At 37.1% G+C, this 23,367-nt stretch overlaps 1 protein-coding gene across 1 annotated transcript in view; it reads left to right on the forward strand.

The window, feature by feature from the left end:
- The window catches only part of LOC147343960 (protocadherin-15-like), a 1,781,617-nt gene that overhangs the window by 1,485,398 nt on the left and 272,852 nt on the right, over positions 1-23,367 (forward strand). Inside the window, exons 19-21 of the mRNA XM_086377653.1 lie at positions 2,518-2,597; positions 11,456-11,549; positions 14,223-14,351. Coding sequence (XP_086233779.1) covers positions 2,518-2,597; positions 11,456-11,549; positions 14,223-14,351 — 303 coding nt within the window. The remainder of the gene's footprint in view (positions 1-2,517; positions 2,598-11,455; positions 11,550-14,222; positions 14,352-23,367) is intronic.

The raw sequence follows: 23,367 nt of genomic DNA on the forward strand, positions 1-23,367 counted from the left end.
CACCATAACCTGTCCGTGTTGGGTGGTCCTACATGGCATGACTCATAGTTTCATTAGGTTAGACAAAGTTGTGGTCCGTGTGATCAGATTGGTTAGTTTTCTGTGATTGTGGTTTTCAGTCTACCCTCTGATGGAGGAGGATAAGAGGCTTATGGAAACTTCCTGACGGGAGAGACTGACTGAGGGGGAAACTGGGTCTTGTTCTGATGGGCGGGGCCATGCTCAGTAAATCTTTAATACAATTTTCTGTTGATGGGCAGGGCTGTGTTCCCTCCCTGTTATTTGACCTGATAGCAAACTATGGTGGAGGTAATGAAGATAATGGCGACCTCCTTCAAAAGGTCCCAGCAACATATTGCTATACTCAGTGCCCTGAAGCCTGCAGCAGGCCACTGCCAATCCATGCCCCTGCTAGAGATTCCTGGACACTCACAGGCAAGTCTGGGTCAGTCTCTTGTGGGATCACTGCTTGTTTCTCCTGGGTCCTGGTGTGCACAATGTTCCAAGAGCCTGTATGCCCTCCAAGAGTTTATTTCCCCAGTCCTGTGCAAGTTCTGGCAGCTCTGTGGTAGGGTTAATGGCGATCTCCTCCAAGAGGGCTTATGCCATACCCAGGTCTACTGCACTCAGAGCCCCTGCCCCTGCAGCAGTCCACTGCTGACCCATACGTCCTTAGGAGATACTCAAACATAGTTCTGTCTCAGTCTCTGTGGGGTCTGTGGGTGTTGGTGTGCACAAATTATGTGTGAATGTCTCTCGCGGGTGTCAGGTTTGATTCTAAATATGAAGTTATGAAAGTCATGCAAAGGAAGTGTTTTACCAAGGTGACATTTTTAACTAATTCTACAAAGCTCTGAGCCACCATCTAAGCCACGAGATGGTGGCTGTCTGTATTGTGGGAGACCTGGCTTTGATCCCTGGGTTGGGAAGATCCCCTGGAGAAGGAAATGGCAGCCCACCCCAGTACTCTTGCTTGGAAAATCCCACCATGGATGAGCCATGGGGCTCTATGGAGGAGCCATGAGGTCGCAAAGGTTGCAAAGAGTTGGACATGACTGAGCGGCTTCAGTTTCTTTCTTTCTACAAAGCTTTGTCCACAAAGCCCTGCATTAAGTAAATACTAGAGATATGGTTCTATCCCTGGGTCAGGAAGATCCTCTGGAGGAGGAAATGACAACCCGTTCTAGTATCCTTGCCTGGAAAATCCAATGAACAGAGGAGCCTGGCAGCCTACAGTCCATGGGGTCACAGTTCAACACAAATGAGCTACTCACACACACACACACACACACACACACACACACACACTCACACATTATAATTCAGTTGCCCTTGGACTCTGGAATTTGTGTGGTCCCAGAGGTTTCTGGCCACCCATCTGTTGTGATAGCTGATAGAGCTGTCCCATGACCAGGACCCTGAAATCCATGTCTAAGCCATCTGATCTACCTGTAGAAACAGTGCTCCCTGTTGGTCCAGAAATGGGATTTCATACTCAACCTCTCATGGCTGGGATAATTGTTGTCCAGTCTTTGAAAGGACCCCATACAACCCCACTTTCTTAGTTCCTGCAAACTCCAGAGCAGTACCTAACAGAGAGGTTAGAATCTGCCAACCAACTAACATAAATAAATAGTAGTTCCCCTCCTCTTGAGGTCATACTTAGGCAGATCCCTCTTATATTCTTTTTATATCATCCCAATTTCTTTATTCACCCCTCTTCCATAAGGGGATGTAATGGATCATTGAAAACGAAATCATTGGATATTTTAGGTGGCAAAATCCCAGACTCCAATGCCACAATATAGAATGTATATCTTTATTTTGGGTAAGAGAAACTCAGAACTCAAAGGCAGAAGCTGTAGATTTTATTTTCTATAACTTAAGAAGGGAAAAAAGGTTAATATTTACTGAAACAATGTGCCAGATGTTAGTCTACGTGTTTTAACACAGATTATTTCACTTAACCCTCTCAACATCTATTAACTTTTGAATTACTATAGTTTTCATTTTACAAATGAAGAAATTGAGAAATGATCACACAATTAGCAACTAGAGCCCAGTTTTTAATTTCAGGCTCTCTGGCTCCAGTTTCAGAAATCTTAACCATAAAGTTTTATAAACAATATATTTTGAGCAGAAAAAGAGAAAAAAAAGTATATTAAATTATTTTGACAATGCAAACATTTATGTAGAGTCTAACGTATTTGTTTGAATTATTCATATAAAATTAAATACACTCTATGAAAATCATTACTATATTTCCCCACCTGATAAGATTATGTGTATATTCAGGGGATATTATTCTTATTCACTGTTGCAGCTTTCAGATGAAAAAGAGTGGTAGAAATGCTGGGATCTGGTATTTACATGTAGTCATTAGCACATATTTTAATCTTTATTCTATAAGGTATCATGGGCCTTCTGTGCTATTAGTTTCAAGTATCTATATTATACTGTACTGAATAGAAGCCATATCAATTACTTGATATTTAAATTTATGTTTTCTCTCTGAAGGCGACTGATCGAGAGGGAGACCCAATAACATATGCCATTGAGAATGGAGATCCACAGCGAGTTTTCAATCTTTCAGAAACGTAAGTTAATAATTTCTAAATATTTACTTTTTTAATTTTTAAAGTGTTAAACAATATACTGGTAGCAAGAGAACAGACTTTTAATCAAAGACTTTCAGCTGTCTGTAGTTTTATTTTACTTTTTTTCATACATATATCAGTGAGAGCTAGGGGTGGGGGGTGGATAATTCTGAATTCAGAAATCATACTCAGGAGACTATTTATTTTAAATATTTTTACTAGGTAAAATCCACTGAGGTGGAAACATTTCATTTGGAGTTATAACCTGGGATTAATTAGATTCCTTTAAAGCTGTCAGCTATTCATAACAAAAGTATTTCTACAAAAAGTAACTTGGCACTAAATTGTTCATTCAAAGGGAATTTTGTAAGATAAAGTATAATTCAAATGCATTTAAGGTGTCACCAAAGTCTATCCTTCAATTTTTGAGTAACAGGTATATTCTAGAAAAGCTAAGATAAAAATATTTCATGTCCATGCTAAGCCTCTTTTAGGTCTGTGTTCATGTCATTCTACTCACCTCTCTGAACATATCAGGGGTAATTTCAGTCATAACCATTGAGAAAACTGACAGCAGGCATTAAAGAAGGCATTGAAGTTTGCTTTGTTTCTCTTCTGCAATAGCAAAGTGGCCGTTCCGCTGTCACACGTGGCTGCTTGTCAAAGAGATGTTCTTGTTATCTCTCTGATGTTTTCTCTGTGGTCCTGAGTGGTTTTACTCCCTGAAAGGATGGAAATCTAAATGTAGCTGATGAGTGTAAAGTGAAAATTTTGGCAACTTAGTCCAGCTCTGCTTCAGTCTCAGGAGCACGTGGTGCACAATGATGTATCAAGAGAACTGTGGATGGTCACGATCTTTTAAGAAACACCTGAAATTTTGCATTGACAAGGATGGTACAGCCATGAATTTGTATGCCTGGAAACAGTATTTCCCAGAGTTTTAGACTTCACAGATGAATAAGCTTCCATTTAAAAAATGGAAAGACAGATATTTTGAATTTTCCATGATAGGTACATACAAATCATAAATTAGTTATAATTTGCAATCATCCTTAAAGAAAGAAAACTTTGTAAAAGAGGCATTTTAACAATAATTGAGACTGCATGGTACTAGCATAAGAATATGTCTGGATAACAAGGAAAAACTTAAGAGTCCAAAAATAATCCCTTATATTTATAGTCCATTGATTTCCAAAAGAAAGGGCCAAGACAATCCAATTAGAAAAGAATAATCTTTTCAACAAAAAAGCTGGGACAGCGCACAAAGGAGTGAAGTTGGACCTTTATCTCACACTATTTGTAGGAATTAACTCAGAGTGAATCATAGACCTAAATATAAAAGGTTAAACTATGTAATGTAAAAGAAAATACAGATGTAAATTATAATTTAGATTAGGCAATGCTTTCTTAGATATGATACAAAAAGCAAAAGTGATGAATGAGAAGACCAATAAGTTGCACTTCATCAAAATTTGAAAAAAAAAATGATTCAAATGGCATGATCATGGATTTGAAAGACAGCCTCTCAGAATGAAAGAAAATATTTTAGATAATGTGTGTGACAAGGGACATATATGGAATATGTAAAGAACTATATCTTGAAAATAGATCAATAATCTAAATAAAAATGAACAAGACTTTAAATAGACATTTCTCCAAAGATATGTATATGGTCAATAAGCACATGCAACATGCTCATAATCACCAGTCACTGGGGAAATGCAAATTAGAATCATGAAATACCACTTCACATCCGCTGAGAATGGCTATAATGAAAAACAAAGGAAATAGTGTGTACGTGTGAGGAGGTAAAAATATCAAAATTCTCATATATTTCTGGTGGGAATGTAATATGTACATTCTGTAAAACTATTTCTCACATTTGGAGAAGGAAATGGCAACCCACTCCAGTGTTCTTGCCTGGAGAATCCCAGGGGCAGGAGAGCCTGGTGGGCTGACGTCTATGGGGTCACACAGAGTCGGACACGACTGAAGTGACTTAGCAGCAGCAGCAGCAGAGTTACCATATAACTCAGCAATTCCACTTGTGTCTATTCAAGACAAATGAAAACACGTGTCCACTTAAGAAGTTGGACAAAAAATGTTTATAACAGAATTATTTAAAATGGCACAATGTGGACAACAACCCAAATGTTTGTCTGTAGATGAAATAAATTAACAAAATGTGTATTCATGTGGTGGAGTATTATTCATCAGTAAAGAGAATTAAGTACTGAAACATGCATGAACCTTGAAAATAAGATACTAAATGAAAGAAACCACAAAAGAACACATTTTGTATGATTCCATTTGTATTAGATGTCCAAAATAGGCAAATCCATAGAGACAAATTAGACTACACATTTCCTGAGGCTGGGAGGTGGCAGAGAATAGGGAGTGGATACTAATGTATACAGTGGTCAAATATTCTAAAAATTGATTCTGGTGATACTTAAATTACTAAAATCATTGAACACATGTATACCTGTGGTGGATTCATTTTGATATTTGGCAAAACTAATACAATTATGTAAAGTTTTAAAAATAAAATAAAATTAGAAAAAAAAATAAAATCATTGAATTTACACTTCAAATGGGTGAATTCAATGATACGTGAATTATATGTTAATAAAGGCGATAAAAATAAGAAAATAATGAAACTTTCACCACTATTCTCTGTTAAGGATTTCCATTCCTGTGTTTATTTGTTTTTCTCTTGATGATGAAGGATTTTACAACTGCTGGATGTGAAATCTAATGAGCTACCAGTTTTATCAAAGACACTCTCACTCATGCTGCTACCGTAGCAAGTGGTTCTCTTCTACTTTCTCATTTATGATTTTGAGGCCAAACAGACAAAAACCTAACTGAGAATCAGAGGTTCTTTAAGGTGTGAAAGATACAAATGCAGCGTCCTCTTTGTCTGAATTGAGCTAATCAGACAGAAATATCCTTGAATGCAAACTGCTTCCAGGCAGCTAGAATAGGTCAGGTCTCTATGATGATTGCATGGTCTCTTTCAATGATCATTCTTGATTCAGGATCTGTACACTGAGCACATTGCCTTTTATCTTATGGTGATTTTATTTCAGCCAACACATTGCTCTTATTCCCATTGATATGTATAGGCTGGTCTAGACCCTTAGCAATATATTTCAACACATTTGAAATGGAAGAAAATTGATACTTTAATTCCTGCTTCCTTTGATACTTCTGGGATACTTGTGCAAATTTGCATCACCACTTCTGTGTAAGTTTTAAGGATTTGAATAATTTGGGTACTCTCTCCAAAAATAATAGAAAACAATTTATGTTCTCTCTTATCAGATGCTTCAATTCATCTAAGTAGTGATCTTGGTTACATTTTCCTTCTTAAAACAAAAAAAGTACATGCTTATTGTTTATATTAAACATTGTATTATTTTATTCTATAATGCCATTGTTAGCAATAATCATTATGATACCATTAATTTACCTTTTCTCCATTGAAATAAAAATATACCAAAACATTTTTATAATTTGTTAAAAATGTTAGTAGTAATGAATCTCAATGCTAGTATGGATTGACTAAGTGTTGAATTGTTATATGTATTTTAATTAGATTAGTGGATTAGTCATATGGCCAGGGAAAAAACTTCTTTACAGAAAAATCCTTGTTCCTTAAAGAGAACAATCATCCATTATGCAGATCATTTAGCACCATGTATTAAATGGTTAGATCTTTATGGTTCTGCAGCATAATGCATTAATAACTTTGTGTCTGTTCTAGTATATTATTCATCAAATATTTGTTCAGCAAACATTCACTATTAAGTAAACATTTAAGCAAGATGTAAAGAAACTTCCTCTGTAACTATTATGACCAATATATAAGTTATTTATTGCAGGAGATCGAGGAATTCTTATTGATTATCACCATTGTAGCACAAGGCATGTGATGTAACACTTAAACGCTAAGTGCTAAATAGAAGAAGCCAGAGTTATTTCTGCCCCTTGTTAGAATTGTCTTTGAAGATTTTACATCTTCACTGGCATTTTTATTTCTTTCTTTGTGACTAATTAAATTTGACACTATATTTAAAGCTTGATTATGTTTTTCATGTCAATTTAAACTACACTGAAGATTAATATATAAGAAAGATGATATGCATTTTTTTTTCTGTCAGCTCTACTCTCAAAATACATACTCAATCATCCTTTTCACACTACTAGTTCATGTCTCCATCATCTTTCTCCCTAAACTACTACCAGTATCTAACTCTTTCTATTGGTCTGTATTTGTTAATCACTAATTACTGCTTAACATGGAATGCCATATCAAACTAGAAACAATTACACATTTTGAAGTACACTCTAACATCTCTATCATTTTAAGGCCTGAAAAAATGATGCCCATATCAGCATGATGAGTCTGTGAAAGACAGACACTTGTAAGAGTAAATAATGTTAATCACAACTAGTAGAATGTATTGAAAAAGATTAAAGGAAGAATAGAACACAAAGCATGAAACCTGTGGGATAATCTCTGTCAGTGCACAATTATGCTGGTGGGGTATTAGTTCCTGATAAATTATGCATTTGGAGAAAATGAACACTAAAATAGCAGGTTGGTTTGTTTGGCAGTAGATACGCTTTAGCAGTAAATACCCTCTACTATTTTTAATCTACATTGTATAAACAACATTTGAACACAATTTTTATGCTTTGGCAAACCAATTCATTGTCTAAAAGAGCTTGGTTTTCTCAAACACAGTACATTTTAGGACTATAGCCTTAGTATTTGGTGAGGGAATTCTGTGCAATATAGTTAATATAATTCAGGTTAAATTCACATAGTATAAAATTAACTATTTTAAAGTCAGAAATTCAGTGGCATTTAGTAGACTCACAATGTTCTACAACTATCAGTTCTATCTAATTCCATAACATGGTCATCATCCCAAAAGGAAACACAAACCCGTTAAGCAGTTACTCCCTACTTGCCCTTCTCCTCGGCCACTGGCAATCACCTAATTATGTGCAACTTCTATGTATTTTTTTATTTCAGATATTTCCTATAAACAGAAGGACACAATAGGTGACATTTTGTGTCTTTTTTTTCACTAGGCCTAAAGATTTCAGAGTTCTTCCATGTTGAACCGTGTCTCTGTACTTCATTTCTTTTTACAACTGCATAATATTCTGTTACATGTATACACAGCAATTTGCTTATCCATTCATACATTGGTGAAAATTTGGACTGCTTTTCTGTTTTGGCTATTGTTGATACTGTATATGTGTGTGTGTGTGTGTGTGTGTGTGTACTTTTCAATACTAAGCAACTTTTTTCAGTTCTTTTGAATATATACCCAGAATTGTAACTGCTGGGTCATAATATTGTAATTATTTACTTTTTGAGGGACTGTCAAATTGTTTTCCATAGTGACTGAACCTTTTTACATTCCCACCAGCAATGTAGAAGGGTTTTTATGCCTCCGTGTTTTCATCAACACATTATTTTTCCCACCTGTTTTGTTAATTGTAGCCACCCTAGTGAGTATGAAGTACTATTTCATTGTAATTTTGATTTGTTATTTCCCTGATGACTAATGATGTTGAGCATGTTTTCATGTGCTTATCTGCTATTTGTGTATCTTCTTTGGAGAAATACCTATTCAAATCCTTTACCTTTTTTTTAATTGAATTGTTTTTTTCTTTTGTTTTTGAGTTGTACCAAGTCCTTTATGTATGTGGGGAACTGACTCTTATCAGATATATGACTTGTAAATATTTTCTCCATTTTGTAGGATTTTTTCACTTTATTGATATTATAGTTTCATACACAAAAAATTAACTTTGAGGAAGTCCAACATATAGTTTTTCCTCTTGCTCTTCATGCTTTTGTTATCATATTTAAGATTCCATTGTCAAACTCCAAATCATGATTTATTTCTATGTTTTTGTCTAAGAGTTTTATGGTTTCAGTACTTACATATAGATTGTTGATCCATTTTGAGTTTTTTTAGTATGGTTTTTTAATACATTCTTTTGCATGTAGAGCTCCTGTTGCCCCAGCAATCATTTGTTGAAGAGACTTTTCTTTCACTATTGAATGATCTTGGCATTCTTTTGAAAATCATTTGGTCACAGACATATAGGTTCATATACGGACTCTCAATTCTATTTACCAGTATACTTAGGCATTTTTGAATGCCCTAAATTTCCAAGAAAGTCTCTACTCAGTTTTCCATTCCAGGCTTTTGGTTTTCTTATGCCTCAAACACAATCTGTTGCCTTAGGTGACTGCAGATTGCTCCCTGACTTACACTGTTTTCCAGGAATACCCACTGCTTTTTCGCCTTGAGTGAATTCTGCTTTTTAGGCAAAACGAAGACAAAAGCTATGTTATCCCTTCAGGCAGCCTTTAAGACCAGTTGGAATAGACAAATCCAATACTTTGTGAATAAGGGTAGTTTTGCTGCCTCAGACACAAGGACTAGAGTATCACACTGGGGGTGCTGATCACCATTTTTAAGACCACTCTAAGTCAGGAAGAGATGGGGCAAGGACGAGTAAAAAGGGAACAAATCTTTATTATTAGCAATTTTTAAAGTTCCCTTTTCCTTAAATCTACCTCCATTTGGGCGCTGTCAATGTTTGACTATTTTCTAGAGTCCTATCAAAGATGCTTCATTTTTCGACACTTCTTTAGAGAGTGTTGAAACATCTCTTCAAGCTGTCTGGGTCACCATTTTTACTGATTTTGTCCTGTGCAATAGATTTTCAATTATGTAAAATTCAATTAGCACTATTACTGATGTTTTACCAGGAGGGAGTCTTACGTATTTTTAGTATATTACTGATAAGATTTGCTACATTCCTAAATGTAGCCTAATGTATTGTGCCCTATAGCTTCCATCCAGCAGATAGCAGAGTCCTCCTTTCCAGTTATTTCTGGAATTTCATGAAAGGATGCTTGTGCGGACTCATAAACTAGTCTTACAGCTATAAATACCAAAAGACAATTACCTATTCTTTCTCTATTTTTCCATCTCACAAGTATCCTGTCTCTACTACACTGGAACACAAGGCACATATCATCTTAAGCAAAGGACTATTTCCATAATAATCACGAGGCCATGAAAAATAAGCTATTTAGGTATAATATGGCTCTAAATTCTTATGAAATATAAATTTCTAGTGATTCTCTAATTTAATATACAAGGAATGATATAGTCTTGAACTTTAAACTGAGGAGGAAAATGGAAAACAATAACTCAATTTTTTTCTTCCTTTCATTGTACTGTGGATTAAGTTTTCAGGTTTTCTATTTCTTAAGTTAACTTGTGAATAAGTCTCAGAAGTAATAAATGCCTTACTTTTCTCTTTGAATGTCATTTTAGAATGAGATTATTCAAACCATTTGGTGTGGGAAGTTGATCCAAACCTGATTATTATGAACTACTCTGGGAATTGGTTTTCAGTTATTTAACAAAACATTTTAAGATGCACCAGACGCAAAGTCAATTTTTTATAGTCATAACATATGTTTAAAACATTTGTTTTTAATCCATATCAATAACAACAATAAAACAAATAGAATAACTGAAACTCTGATCTTGATTCCTTGGCATTGACTCTTTGTACTCAACTAGCATATGTGGTGTGAATTGTTTAAATTTCACTGTAGGGACAAAAGCACTTGCATTAAAATGAAAGCTTTTTATCTATCAGAAACAATGTGCTTTTATACTTGAATATTTTAATGTTTTGTTAAATCAATGTAACCTCTCCTCAAAGTAGATGCTTATTAGGCCTTAATTAAAATGTCATACACAATATTAAACTGGAATATCTAAGACATAAATGTAGAATTTGTTTTAAAGAACATTATAAGTGACAGACTGTTATAAAACAAATTACTTGGGAGGATAAAATCTTAAATGTTTCAAAGTATGTATTCTAAACAGTGAAAAGGTTGATTTAAAAATACTCTAAGTATGAGAATTTTCACAAAGGCTGATCATCTCCCATTATACACAATGCTTAAGAAATGTCTAAATCTTAAGAGAATAACAAAATGGTTAAATTGTAGTATATCAACAAAAGCATTTGTTTTTATAAAATATAAAATGAGAGAATGAGTGCTCATAAAGTTATATTATCTTGAAAAGAATGTAAATATGAAGCCTAAGTGCTCTTTTGAAAGTAATTATAATGTATTTAAATATGGTTATAATAGAAAATAAAAAAGAAATACTAAAACATAACCCACAGTATCTGTGAAAATTTTGATAATTCTACTGTGTATTTTCCAATTTTCTACAACAAGCCTCAGTCATATGGAAATTTGTTTAAAAAAAAAAGGAAAAATAAATTTTAATCTCTAAGTTTTATCAAAGGTGAAATGTAGATATTTGCATTTCCATAGTGGTCACATATGTGACAATGAATGGGAGTGGTGATATATTGCTAGATTAAAAAAATGACTTCTTTACTCATAGGATTTTGGAACTGCTAAAGATTAATGGACTCTTTGACCTTGGAAATAATCACAACAAGATAGACATCTTTCTTCCTGGGATGAATTAGGCAATATCCACCACCCCCTCGCCCCCAACCCTTGGAGGCTATAGAATCAACTCAGTTACCTTATTTAGTTTGGCAATTTTTCATTATTGCTAAGAAGCTCAACAGCTTTAAAAGCCTTTTTCAATTTTCAGCATGAATCCTAGAAACAAACATCTTAAATACGCAAGCTATGTTTGTGGAAGGGGGAAAAAAGAAACTATCAAGAGTAGTTCACACTAGTAGGAAGACTCCCAGTGATGTAATATCTTTTTGTGCCTCATCTGTTTGTTTGTTTTCTCTGTCACTAGTACTGGGATTCTAACCTTAGGGAAAGCCCTGGACAGGGAAAGCACTGACCGCTACATTCTGATCATCACTGCTTCTGATGGCAGGCCAGATGGGGTGAGTACTCTCTTTGGGAAAGGGTTTTAAAAATAGTACTAAAGAAATTGATAAAACCTTACAGTTCTACTCTCTGAAATGATTTGTTACAACCATTAATTCGTAAATTAATTTTTTTTCACTTGGAAAAGCTACTTAAAATTACTCGAAGTGTTTTTCTTCTTGAATGAGCTCTTTTAATTGATGAAACTATACTCTGAACTTGTTATGCAGCTGAAACTTTTGACTTGATAGAATAATAGACACCTGGGATTAGCTTTCTTACCCAATTTATGAGGAAAGTTAAATCTAACTTAGTATAAGACGTATTTCATTGCATCTATCACCAGCTCAGCCTGGCAGGTCTGGCAGTTTTACCATTTAGGACCTTGTTGTCACTTTTTTGAGGGCAGGGGACAGTGGGTGGAAGGTAATTTGTGTATAAATATGGTGAAGCACTTAGGAAACCAAGTTGACTGTTTCCACAGGTTATTTGACTACTGGAAAAGATAGCTTTGACTAGACAGACCTTTGTCAGCAAAACAATGTCTCTGCTTTTCAATATGCTGTCTAGGTTTGTCACAGCTTTACTTCCAAAGATCAAGTGTCTTTTAATTTCGTGGTTGCAGTCACCACCTGCAGTGATTTTGGGGCTCCCCAAAATGAGGTCTGTCACTGTTTCCATTTTTTCCCCATTGCTTTGGCATGAAATGATGGGACCGAATGCCTAATCTTCATTTTTGAATATTGAGTTTTAAGCCAGTTTTTTCACTCTCCTCTCTTCATCAAGAGACTCTTTGGTTCCTCTTCACTTTCTGCCATTAGTGGTGTCATCTGCATATCTGAATTTGTTATTTCTCCCAGCAATCTTGATTCCAGCTTGTGCTTCATCCAGCCCAGCTTTTCGCATGATGTACTATGCATATAAGTTAAATAAGCAGGGTGATAATATACAGCCTTGACATACTCCTTTCCCAATTTTGAGCCAGTCCATTGTTCCATGACAGTTATAACTTACTTCTTGAGCTGCATATATGTTTCATGGGAGGCAGGTAAGGTGGTCTGGTATTCCCATCTCTTCAAGAACTTTCCACAGTTTGTTGTAATACACAAGTCACAGGCTTTAGCGTAGTCAGTGAAGCAGAAGTAGATGTTCTGGAATTCTCTTGCTTTTTCTATGATCCAACGGATGTTGGCAATTTGATCTCTGGTTTCTCTGCCTTTTCTAAAAGGCAGGTTGAACATCTGGAAGTTCTCGGTTTACAAACTGTTGAAGTCTAGCTTGGAGAATTTGGGGTATTTCTTTGTTAGGGTGTGAAATGAGTGCAATTGTGTGGTAGTTTGCACATTTTTTGGCATTGTCTTTCTTTGACATTGGAATGAAAACTGACTTTTTCTAGTTTGTGGCCACTGCTGAGTTTTCCAAATTTGCTGGCATGTTGAATGCAGCACTTCAACAGCATCATCTTTTAGGACTTGACATTTCTCAGCTTGAATTCCACCACCTCCACTAACTTGGTTCATAGGGTTGCTTCCCAAGTCCTACTTGACTTTGCACTCCAAGATATCTGGTTTTAGGTGAGTTATCACACCATAGTCATTATCTGGGAAATCCAGTTTTTTGACATCCATAGTCCCATGACCACTGCAAAATTTCTTCAGATTCACTTCCTTTAAGTCATTTCTTTATGTTCAGTTCTCTAGTCTTTCACCCACCTTACTTAAACAGATTAGGATAATTTTTTGTATTTTATAAAAAGAAATGTAAATAATTCACCCATGATAGTTTCGTCCTGCTTTTTCCTCCTACTTATTATTTGCCTGTTATGGGTTTTTCATTTTCCAGACTAGCATCCTTGCTTTGTCTGATTTTGGTCTCAGCCTTCTGTGATCTTCCCCACCATGTGACAGAGATGGGTGGAGGTCATAAACTATACTCAGGCTTTGATTAGAAAAAGCAGTTTCCATTTGCATCAGGTATGAAGATGTTCCTTGATTATGCAAAAGTCATTGACCTAAATTATAGTCACAGGTTGCATCAGGCCAGGGATTTCACCTTTTAACCAGGAAGTACATACCACTGGTAGGGTTGCGCACTTACCATTTCCTTAGGCTGTATAACCATAAGGTATTTTTTTTTTTTTTAATTTGCAGTGTATGATACTCAAACTTTTGGTTTAGATGTGTATCTAGAAAATTACTAATGTAGTATTTTCTGGTAGTATTTCCTTATCTGAAAATACCCATTTGGTATACCATGTTATCTTATAATGTACTAGTTATATTTTTGAACACTGCAACATGTACATGGTAAAAACTCCAGAAATGTTACATTTCAGAGAAAAAAGAGGTGCATGTGTATATAAATAAAAGCTTACCATCCATAAAATGTGAACAAGATAAAGGTAAAAGCACTTTCTGAAGGTAAGCCTCCAGGAAATACTTGACATTTTCAAGAAGATGCTTGCCCTTTAATGTCATCATTTGTTTTTCCCATCTGACTTTTATTTATTTATTTTTGAGGTGTTTGAAGATTGCGAGCTTCCTTTTTTTCCTTGTCTTTTTTTGGAAAGCTAAGGAATAGGAATGGTAATGAAATGCTTTTCAGATAGACAAATGCCCAGATAACCAATTAACTGACATCAAAATAAAAATAAGTCCTCTCACATTTAATCACTTTTTTTTTTCTTTAAGACCTCGACTGCCACGGTAAACGTGGTGGTGACGGATGTCAATGACAACGCACCGGTCTTTGATCCCTATCTGCCCAGGAATCTGTCAGTGGTAGAAGAAGAAGCCAATGCCTTTGTGGGTCAAGTCAGGGTAAGTGCAGTGTGTGCGTATCTTAAATGTATTATTTATACGTGAGTAAACTTTTTACACTTTAATTGGAAAAGAGATTCAACTAATGCCAGGTGTTAAATGATGGACATCAGAATGATTTGAAAGCTGTCAGTACAACCACTTGGGCATAAGGCGAGATGGTAATAAAGTGCATTCATCTTTGATCACTGTGCTGGATAACTTTCAAGACTATTTTTTTTTTTAATTAATCATATTGTGTGCATTTCCGTTTAAGTTTTTAAGTTTGTTGATTTACATTTTATAACCATTGTGTAATTTAAACATTGATTTATTTGAGAGTATTAATTTCCTATTTAATATATATTTTTATTTTCTGAAATTACAAGAACTTTTAGAGACGCATGTAATTATCCACAGGCTTCCCAGGTGGCGCTAGTAGCACCATTAAGAATAAATTTGGCATTGCACCCAAAACACAAATGTTTAAATGTAAAGTCATTTGCTTGTGTAAACATATTTTTAGCATCTCCTGTGTACCTTATGGGTTTCCCTGGTGGCTCAGTGGTAAAGAATCCACCTGCCAATGCAGGAGATTCAGGTTCGATCCCTCCTCCTTGAAGATAATCTGGAGAAGGAAATGGCAACCCACTCAAGTATTCTTGTCTGGAAAATCTCATGGACAGAGGTCCCTGGCAGGCTACAGTCCATAGGGTTGAAAAAGAGTCAGACACGACTTAGTGACTAAATAACAAGCGTACCTTATATTTCAGACGCATTCCTGTCCAGTGTACTCAACACTCATTCCTAGATATGTTCTCTTAATTTCTAACTGGAAATATTAGCCAGTTTTTGTTACCCTTTTGATGAATAATCCTACTTTTCTTAAATCAGAGACAATGCTTTTTCAGTTAGGGCATGTCTGGTCTTGAACACAGTGGTCTAGAAACCATAAGATGAAGGAAAATTTTGAAGGAACATACATGTATTTTGGAGTGCTAATCTCAGATAAGGCATCTATGTGATCTCTGCACAAAAAAAACAATACACTTTCTTTCCCAAGTTCAGGTTTTAGGATCCTACCTTTTTCCTCTCAGACCTTGGAGTTATAAAAGAGAGATTTGCTGTTGCTTTGCAGTAAGTATCTACAAGTCAACTACTATTACAGTCAAACAAAAGGTCCATTTTTTCAGTCCAGTCTCCTCTCTAACTTTAAAAAAGGAGAGTGTCTTTAAATACTGTCATGGAGAACTTCTTATTTAGGCTTGGGCTCATCAGTTCTTTTTCTGAGAGCACTGACAATACTTGCAAAACCGTCAACTCAGTAGTCATTGTCATTATGAGTGTCACTATAGTTCTCAAATCCTGGAGAAACTGATGAGAGGCATGTATCCCCTTACACCTTTCTACTTCACCACAAGAGAGAGTCTTGTAATTTTTTTGTTACAACATGCCAGGTGGTCTTTATGTCATATGGCCAACATGCCATTCAACTCCAGAATCCCACACGATACTTCTGGTTTGAAAGTTTTACTGTGGATTCTATAAGGAAAAGAAGAAAAAAAAAAAAAAAAAACCTAGAGACAAAGTTTCAGGTATAAATAGTTTCTGTCTGAGACCTTAAAGTAATACTAGTGGGGAAGTGAGGAAGTGGAAGTGAGGCAGAGAAGAGAAGGAAGCCAATAAAGGAATCGCAGTTCAGTTCAGTTCAGTTCAGTCACTCAGTCGTGTCCGACTCTTTGCGACCCCATGAATTGCAGCACGCCAGGCCTCCCTGTCTATCACTAACTCCCGGAGTTCACTGAGACTCATGTCCGTTGAGTTGGTGATGCCATCCAGCCATCTCATCCTCTGTTGTCCCCTTCTCCTCCTGCCCCCAATCCCTCCAGCATCAGAGTCTTTTCCAATGAGTCAACTCTTCTCATGAGGTAGCCAAAGTATTGGAGTTTCAGCTTTAGCATCAGTCCTTCCAAAGAACACCCAGGACTGATCTCCTTTAGAATGGACTGGTTGGATCTCCTTGCAGTCCAAAGGACTCTCAAGAGTCTTCTCCAACACCACAGTTCAAAAGCATCAATTCTTTGGCACTCAGCTTTCTTCACAGTCCAACTCTCACATCCATACATGACCACTGGAAAAACCATAGCCTTGACTAGACAGTTAACCAGCTACAATTAAGAGAACTAGAAATTAATCCACAGGGAAAATTCTGGGAAATGACACAAAACTGTGTTCCCCAGAATTACTGATCCTGAGAGTGATGAGACTGGTAATTTCACACACTAAAACCTGAGAGTTCTTGGTCAGTGATGCTGTGGATGGGGGCATATTTTCTACACTTCCTGCCTCCAGGCAACCAGTTCTCTGCAACTCTGATATAAGGCCGTTCAGTGAGACTGCAGTTACTAGCAGAGGGTAGTTGACCAGAGTGAATACTTACTCTGAGGAACATGTGTGGGCCATTGACAGCTTCTGTTAAACCAATCAAACAAAGTGACTAAATCTATGAGGGGCATGTGCTGAAAACAGAGAAAGAGGGTGATGTTGAAGCTGACTCATGAAGGATGCATACTGGTGAGAAGGAAAATGGGAGGGGATAGGGGTTTCCTTTCAAAAGAAAGGTGACAGAATGGACAATGTCATAATTATATTAAGTAAATTATGCCATATCATAAATGTTTCTCTATGCCATATAGGTGCTGAGGGAACCTCTAGAGGGTCTGAGATGGGGCACCACTAGATTATTACGTTATAATGATTACTCCCGAGTAGATTGTAATAGGAGATTATAAATCCAGAAAGCTGAATTGGAAGGCAAATATAATAATCCAGACGTTGAAGCTTGAACTAATATAATATTCTAATCATAATGAAAATTAAGTTACAGTTGTCACTCTAGGATGCCACTTTGAAAACAACTGTACAAATTTTTGATTATATTTAGCAAGTATTCAGATAAAATAAACAGATATTGGAAATTTAGGAAACTTATCTTTCCATTTCTTTTAATTTAATTAGCATTGGAGAGCTAAGTAAAGCCCATAGGGAATAACACATATGAGCCCACAGCTCATAACACGTACATAGATATTAGCATGCTGATTGATTTTTAATTTAATTTTTTTCTTTCTTTTAACTTTTCTTGCCACTTTTCCTAGGGATTCTTTATCTTGAAAGAATTGTAGCATTAATTTTTCTTTATTATCTTTTAGTTCTTAAACTTGATATGAAATGATCTCTATAACTTTTCAGCATTAAAAATTGAAATATAGACTTCAGCACTCACAATTTGATAAAGCAATATTGTCCTGATTTTTAGGCAATAGCATGTTTTCATAAAGACTAAAATGAGTTTGAAAGTACAAAGGAGAAGGAAGATAACCAAAGAAGGTGCATCCAACTGATTCAGCACAGTTCCAGAGAAGTTGTAATTTTCAAAAAATGGAATTTTGATGTCTTGTAATGGTCTCCTGTTTTTACCTAATGATAATTATATAATACATTAATTTCATTAAATGGCTCAAGTTGTTATTTTTGTTGTTGTTCAGTCGCTCAGTCATGTTTACTCTTGGCATCCCCATCGACTGCAGAACGCCAGGCTTCCCTGTTCTTCACCAACTCCCGAAGCTTGCTCAAACTCATGTCCATTGAGTCCGTGATGCCACACAACCATTTCATCCTCTGTCATCCCCTCCTCCTCCAGCCTTCAATCTTCAGCTCTTTGCATAAGGTGATCAAAGTATTGGAGCTTCAGCTTTAGCATCAGTCCTTCTAATGAATATTCAGGATTGATTTCCTTTAGAATTGACTGGTTTGATCTCCTTGCAGTGCAAGGGTCTCTCAAGAGTCTTCTCCAACACCAGAGCTCAAAAGCATCAATTCTTTGGTGTTCAGACTTCTTTATGGCTTAACTTTCACATCCATACATGACTACTGGAAAAACCATAGCTTTGACTAGATGGACCTTTGTCGGCAAAGTAGTCTCTGCTTTTTAATATGGTGTCTGGGTTTGTCATATAGTGTTTCTTTCAAGGAGCAAGTGTCTTTTAATTCCATGGCTGCAGTCACCATCTGCAGTGATTTTGGAGCCCAAAAATATAAAGTCTGACACTGTTTCCACTGTTTCCCCATCTGTTTCCCATGAAGTGGTGGGACCATATGCCATGATCTTCGTTTTCTGAATGTTGAGCTTTAAGCCAGCTTTTTCACTCTCCTCTTTCACTTTCATTAAGAGGCTCTTTAGTTACTCTTCACTTTTCTGTCATAAAAGTGGTGTCATCTGCATATCTGAGGTTATTGATGTTTCTCCTGGCAATCTTTTTCCAGCTTATGCTTCAACCAGCCCAGCATTTTGCATGATGTACTCTGCATAGAATTTAAATAAGCAGGTTAACAATATACAGCCTTGATATACTCCTTTCACAATTTTGAACCCATCTATTGTTACATGTTGGGTTCTAACTGTTGCTTCTTGACTTGCATACACGTTCTCCAGGGTGCAGATAAGGGGGTCTGGTTACCATCTCTTTAAGAATTTTCCACAGTCTGTTGTGATTCACAGAATAAAAAATTTTAGCATAGTCAAGGAACCAGAAGTAGATGCTTTTCTGGAATCCTCTTGCTTTTTCTATGATCCAACAGATGCTGGAAATTTGATCTCTGATTCCTCTGCCTTTTCTAAATCCAGCTTGAAAATCTGGAATTTCTCAGTTCATATACTCTTGAAGCCTGGCTGGGAAAATTTTGAATATTATTTTGCTAACACGTGAAATGAGTTCAGTTGTTCTATAGTTTGAACATTCTTTGGCATTGCCCTGTTTTGGGATTGGAATGAAAACTGACATTTTCCAGTCTTGTGGTCACTGCTGAGTTTTCCAAATTTGCTGGTATATTGCATGCAGCACTTTCACAACATCGTCTTTTTGGATTTGAAAAAACTCAGCTGAAATTCCAGCACCTCCATTAGCTTTGTTGGTAGTGATGCTTCCAAAGGCCCATTTGACTTCATACTTCCAGATGTCTGGCTCTATGTGAGTCCCACCATCGTGGTTGATGGTGCTGGTTTACTCACTAATTCATGTCCAACTCTTACAACCCCATGGACGTTAGCCTGCCAGGCTCCTCAGTCCATGGGATTCTCCAGGCAAGAATAATGGTGTGGTTTGCCATTTCCTTCTTCAGAGGATCTTCCTGACCCAGGAATAGAACCCAGTGACCTGCATTGCAGGCAGAATATTTACCGACTGAGTTGCAAGGGAAGCCCGCATATGGTTATCTGGATCATTAACATTTTTGTGTGTGTAGTTCTGTGTATTCTTGCCACCTCTTCTTAATACCTTCCACTTCTGGTTAGGTCCATACTGTTTCTGTCCTTTATTGTGCCCATCTTTGCATGAAGTATTCCCTTGGTATCTCTAATTTTCTTGAAGAGATCTCTAGTCTTTCCCATCTCTAGTTTTCCATAGAATGGGAAAATTTCTTTGCATTGTTCACTTAGGAACCCTTTGTTATCTCTCTTTGCTATTCTTTGGAGTTCTGCATTCAGATGGGTATATCTTTTCTTTTCTCCTTTGCCTTTTGCTTCTCTCCTTTTCTCAGATATTTGTAAGATTTCTTCAGACAACCATTTTGCCTTTTTTGATTTCTTTTTCTTGGAGATCACTCACCGCCTCCTATACAATATCATGAACCTGCATCCATAGTTCTTTAGGCACTCTATCAGATCTAATCCCTCCTGTATAAAATTTAATTTTATCTGCTATTCAAAATTATTAAGATGCACTAAGACCCAAAATACGTATGCTTAGTTATATTCAATTTGAGTTACCAACTTTGAATTTTTGTTCTAATATGTTGTGAGTTGCTCAGTTGAGTCCTACTCTTTGTGACCCCATGAATTGTAGCCAGCCAGGCTCCTCTGTCCATGAAATTCAACAGGCAAGCTTACTGGAGTGGTAGTCATTCCCTTCTCCAGGGCATCTTCCTGACCCAAGGATCTAACCCTGCAATGTAGACAGATTCTTTACCATCTGAGCCACAAGAGAAGCCCTAATGTTTTAGTATGTATGAATAATTCAATGAAGGAACTTTTTATTTATTAAGGTAGTATTGTAGTATTAAACTTAATTAATTGGTAATACTCCCAAAGCAATATTTATGGATTACACAGAACAAAAGTTTCATCAAGGTATTAAAAATAAACTTAAAAAATTAAAGTATAGTTGATTTACAATGTCGTGCTAGTTTCAATTGTGCAGCAAAGTGATTCAATTATACATATACACACATTTTTTTCCAGATTATGTTTGTAACAGGGCAGAATGTGCTCTCAGCCATTAGTCCATGACTATCAGCATGTGATCCTTAGCATGAAATCATTAGTGCAAATTAAAGGTCCTGCTCAGCTCTGTCAGCCTGGCAGTGGTCCTGGGGCAGAGAGTACAGTGAAAGGCAAGTCATAGCTTTCTCCCTGGGGTCCTCTGGCCACGGGGCTGCCAGGTGAGTTGGGAGTATGGGAACAGACTGAGGGCTGTGTCCTGCAGAACTCCAGAGCCCTAGCCATGGCCACCCACTGGCCAGATTCTGGCCTTGAAGGAGCAGTAAACCTCTCTCCCATCCCCACCGCTGTGACCTAATGTTGACAATGGTCACCATGGGTCACAGTCCATGGAGACCTCAGCAACTGGAGATTACGGACACTTCCATCAAGGTAGCAGCTTCAACCGGTGTCAGTCCATTCAAGTTTCAAAAATTGGTACAGCTTAGATCAGTTGTCTGTCTCTACGAGGTGGTCAGAGGTCAGGGTTAGGTAATATTTTTCCTTATAGATTATTGCAAAATATTGAATATAGTTCCCTATGCTATATGCTGCTGCTGCTGCTAAGTCACTTCAGTTGTGTCCGAGTTTGTGCAACCCCATAGACAGCAGCCCACCAGGCTCCCCCGTCTCTGGGATTCTCGAGGCAAAAACACTGGAGTGGGTTGCCATTTCCTTCTCCAATGCATGAAAGTGAAAAGTGAAAGTGAAGTCCCTCAGTCATGCCCGACTCTTAGCGGCCCCAAGGATTGCAGCCCACCAGGCTCCTCTGTCCATGGGATTCTCCAGGCAAGAGTACTGGAGTGGGGTGCCATGTGCTATATAGTAGGCCCTTATTGGTTATCTATTTTATATATAGTAATATGTGCATGTTAATCCCATATTCCTAATTTATCCTCTTACCTTTCCTCTTTGGAAGCCATATTTTATTTCTTCTAGGTAAATAAGTGCATTTGTATCATTCCTTTTTTTTTAGATCCCACTTGTAAGTGACACCACATTTGTCTTTCTCCGCCTCACCTCACTTAGTGTGATGAGCCCGAGGTCCATGCATGCTGCTGCAAGCGCATTATTTCACTTGTTTTTATGACTCAGTAATAGTCTGGCTAAGATGATTTTTTTTTTTTTAATGTAGAACTTACTATACACAGATGGAATTCACCACACTTAAACGTGAGAATCTTTTCCATATTCCCAAATGCATTTGGTAGCAGTAAAGATGTGGCAAAATGTATATAGACTAAAGTAAAAGTGTTGTTAGTCACTCAGTCATGTTTGATTCTTTGTGACCACATGGACTGTAGCCTACCAGGCTCCTCTGTCCATGGAATTTTCCAGACAAGAATACTGGAGTGGGTAGCCACTCCCTTCTCAAGGGGAATCTTCTCGACCCAGGGATCAAACCTGGGTCTCCTACATTGCAGGCAGATTCTTTACTAATCTGCACAGTAAGATTAGACTATGTGTCTCTATGTGAAATGTCAAACATGCCATACAGATTATTTATTCAAAGAAATGAAAAACATCATAAAGGACTTAGGGGATTCTCTCAGGATTCATGGGAATCATTTGCATTCATGTATCATCTGCAGTAATTTAACAAATTAGTAAGATTCGAAAAAGGAAATAAATATACCATGTACATGTGATAAAAGACACAATTGATCTGAGGAGGCAATTTGAGAATAAGTCAATTGTCTGTCAATAACAGAAGATTTAATTAGAGGAATTCTAGAAAATCAGTTAGCACATGTTGAGTCCAGGTGAGGAAAATCAGGAAATCCTAATTAAACAGCCACTGATAAAAAGACTTTACTTGTCAGTGTAATGTTTTGCTTACTAACCTTTTGTAATATTTCAGTGGAGATAGAATCTAGATCTGTAGCTATGATCTGATTCTGGACCACAAGCATGCCAGCAAGTCATCTTCAGAGTGGGGCTGAGATATAAGAAGCCTCATACCAGCTCCTGAAGAAGTCTCAGTTCATCCCAAATTCTTGGCTGGACAGATAGCCAGCAGAAGATAAGAGAGAGAGAGAGAGATTATGCAACAGAGAAGAAATATTAAAAATATGTTTGTACGTATTTTGGAGAAAGATATGGCAACCCACTCCAATGTTCTTGCCTGGGAAATCCCATGGCCAGAGGAGCCTAGCAGGCTACAGTCCATGGGGTTTCAAAGAGTCAAACAGCTTAGCGACTGAACACACATGTATGCATGTATTTCAGTTCAGTTCAGTTCAGTTTAGTCTCTCAGTTGAGTCCGACTCTTTCTGACCCCATGAATCGCAGCACACCAGGCCTCCCTGTCCATCACCAACTCCCGGAATTCACCCGGACTCACGTCCATCAAGTCAGTGATGCCATCCAGCCATCTCATCCTCTGTCGTCCCCTTCACCTCCTGCCCCCAATCCCTCCCAGCATCAGAGTCTTTTCCAATGAGTCAACTCTTCACATGAGGCGGCCAAAGTACTGGAGTTTCAGCTTTAACATCATTCCTTCCAAAGAAATCCCAGGGTTGATCTCCTTCAGAATGGACTGGTTGGATCTCCTTGCAGTCCAAGGGACTCTCAAGAGTCTTCTCCAACACCACAGTTCAAAGGCATCAATTCTTCGGCACTCAGCCTTCTTCATACTCCAACTCTCACATCCATACATGACCAAAGGAAAAACCATAGCCTTGACTAGATGAACCTTTGTTGGCAAAGTAATGTCTCTGC

Source organism: Bos grunniens, chromosome 26 (genome assembly GCF_055505025.1).
Source record: "Bos grunniens cultivar Pamir isolate PY7600 chromosome 26, Bosgru_T2T1.0, whole genome shotgun sequence".
Lineage (NCBI taxonomy): Eukaryota > Metazoa > Chordata > Mammalia > Artiodactyla > Bovidae > Bos > Bos grunniens.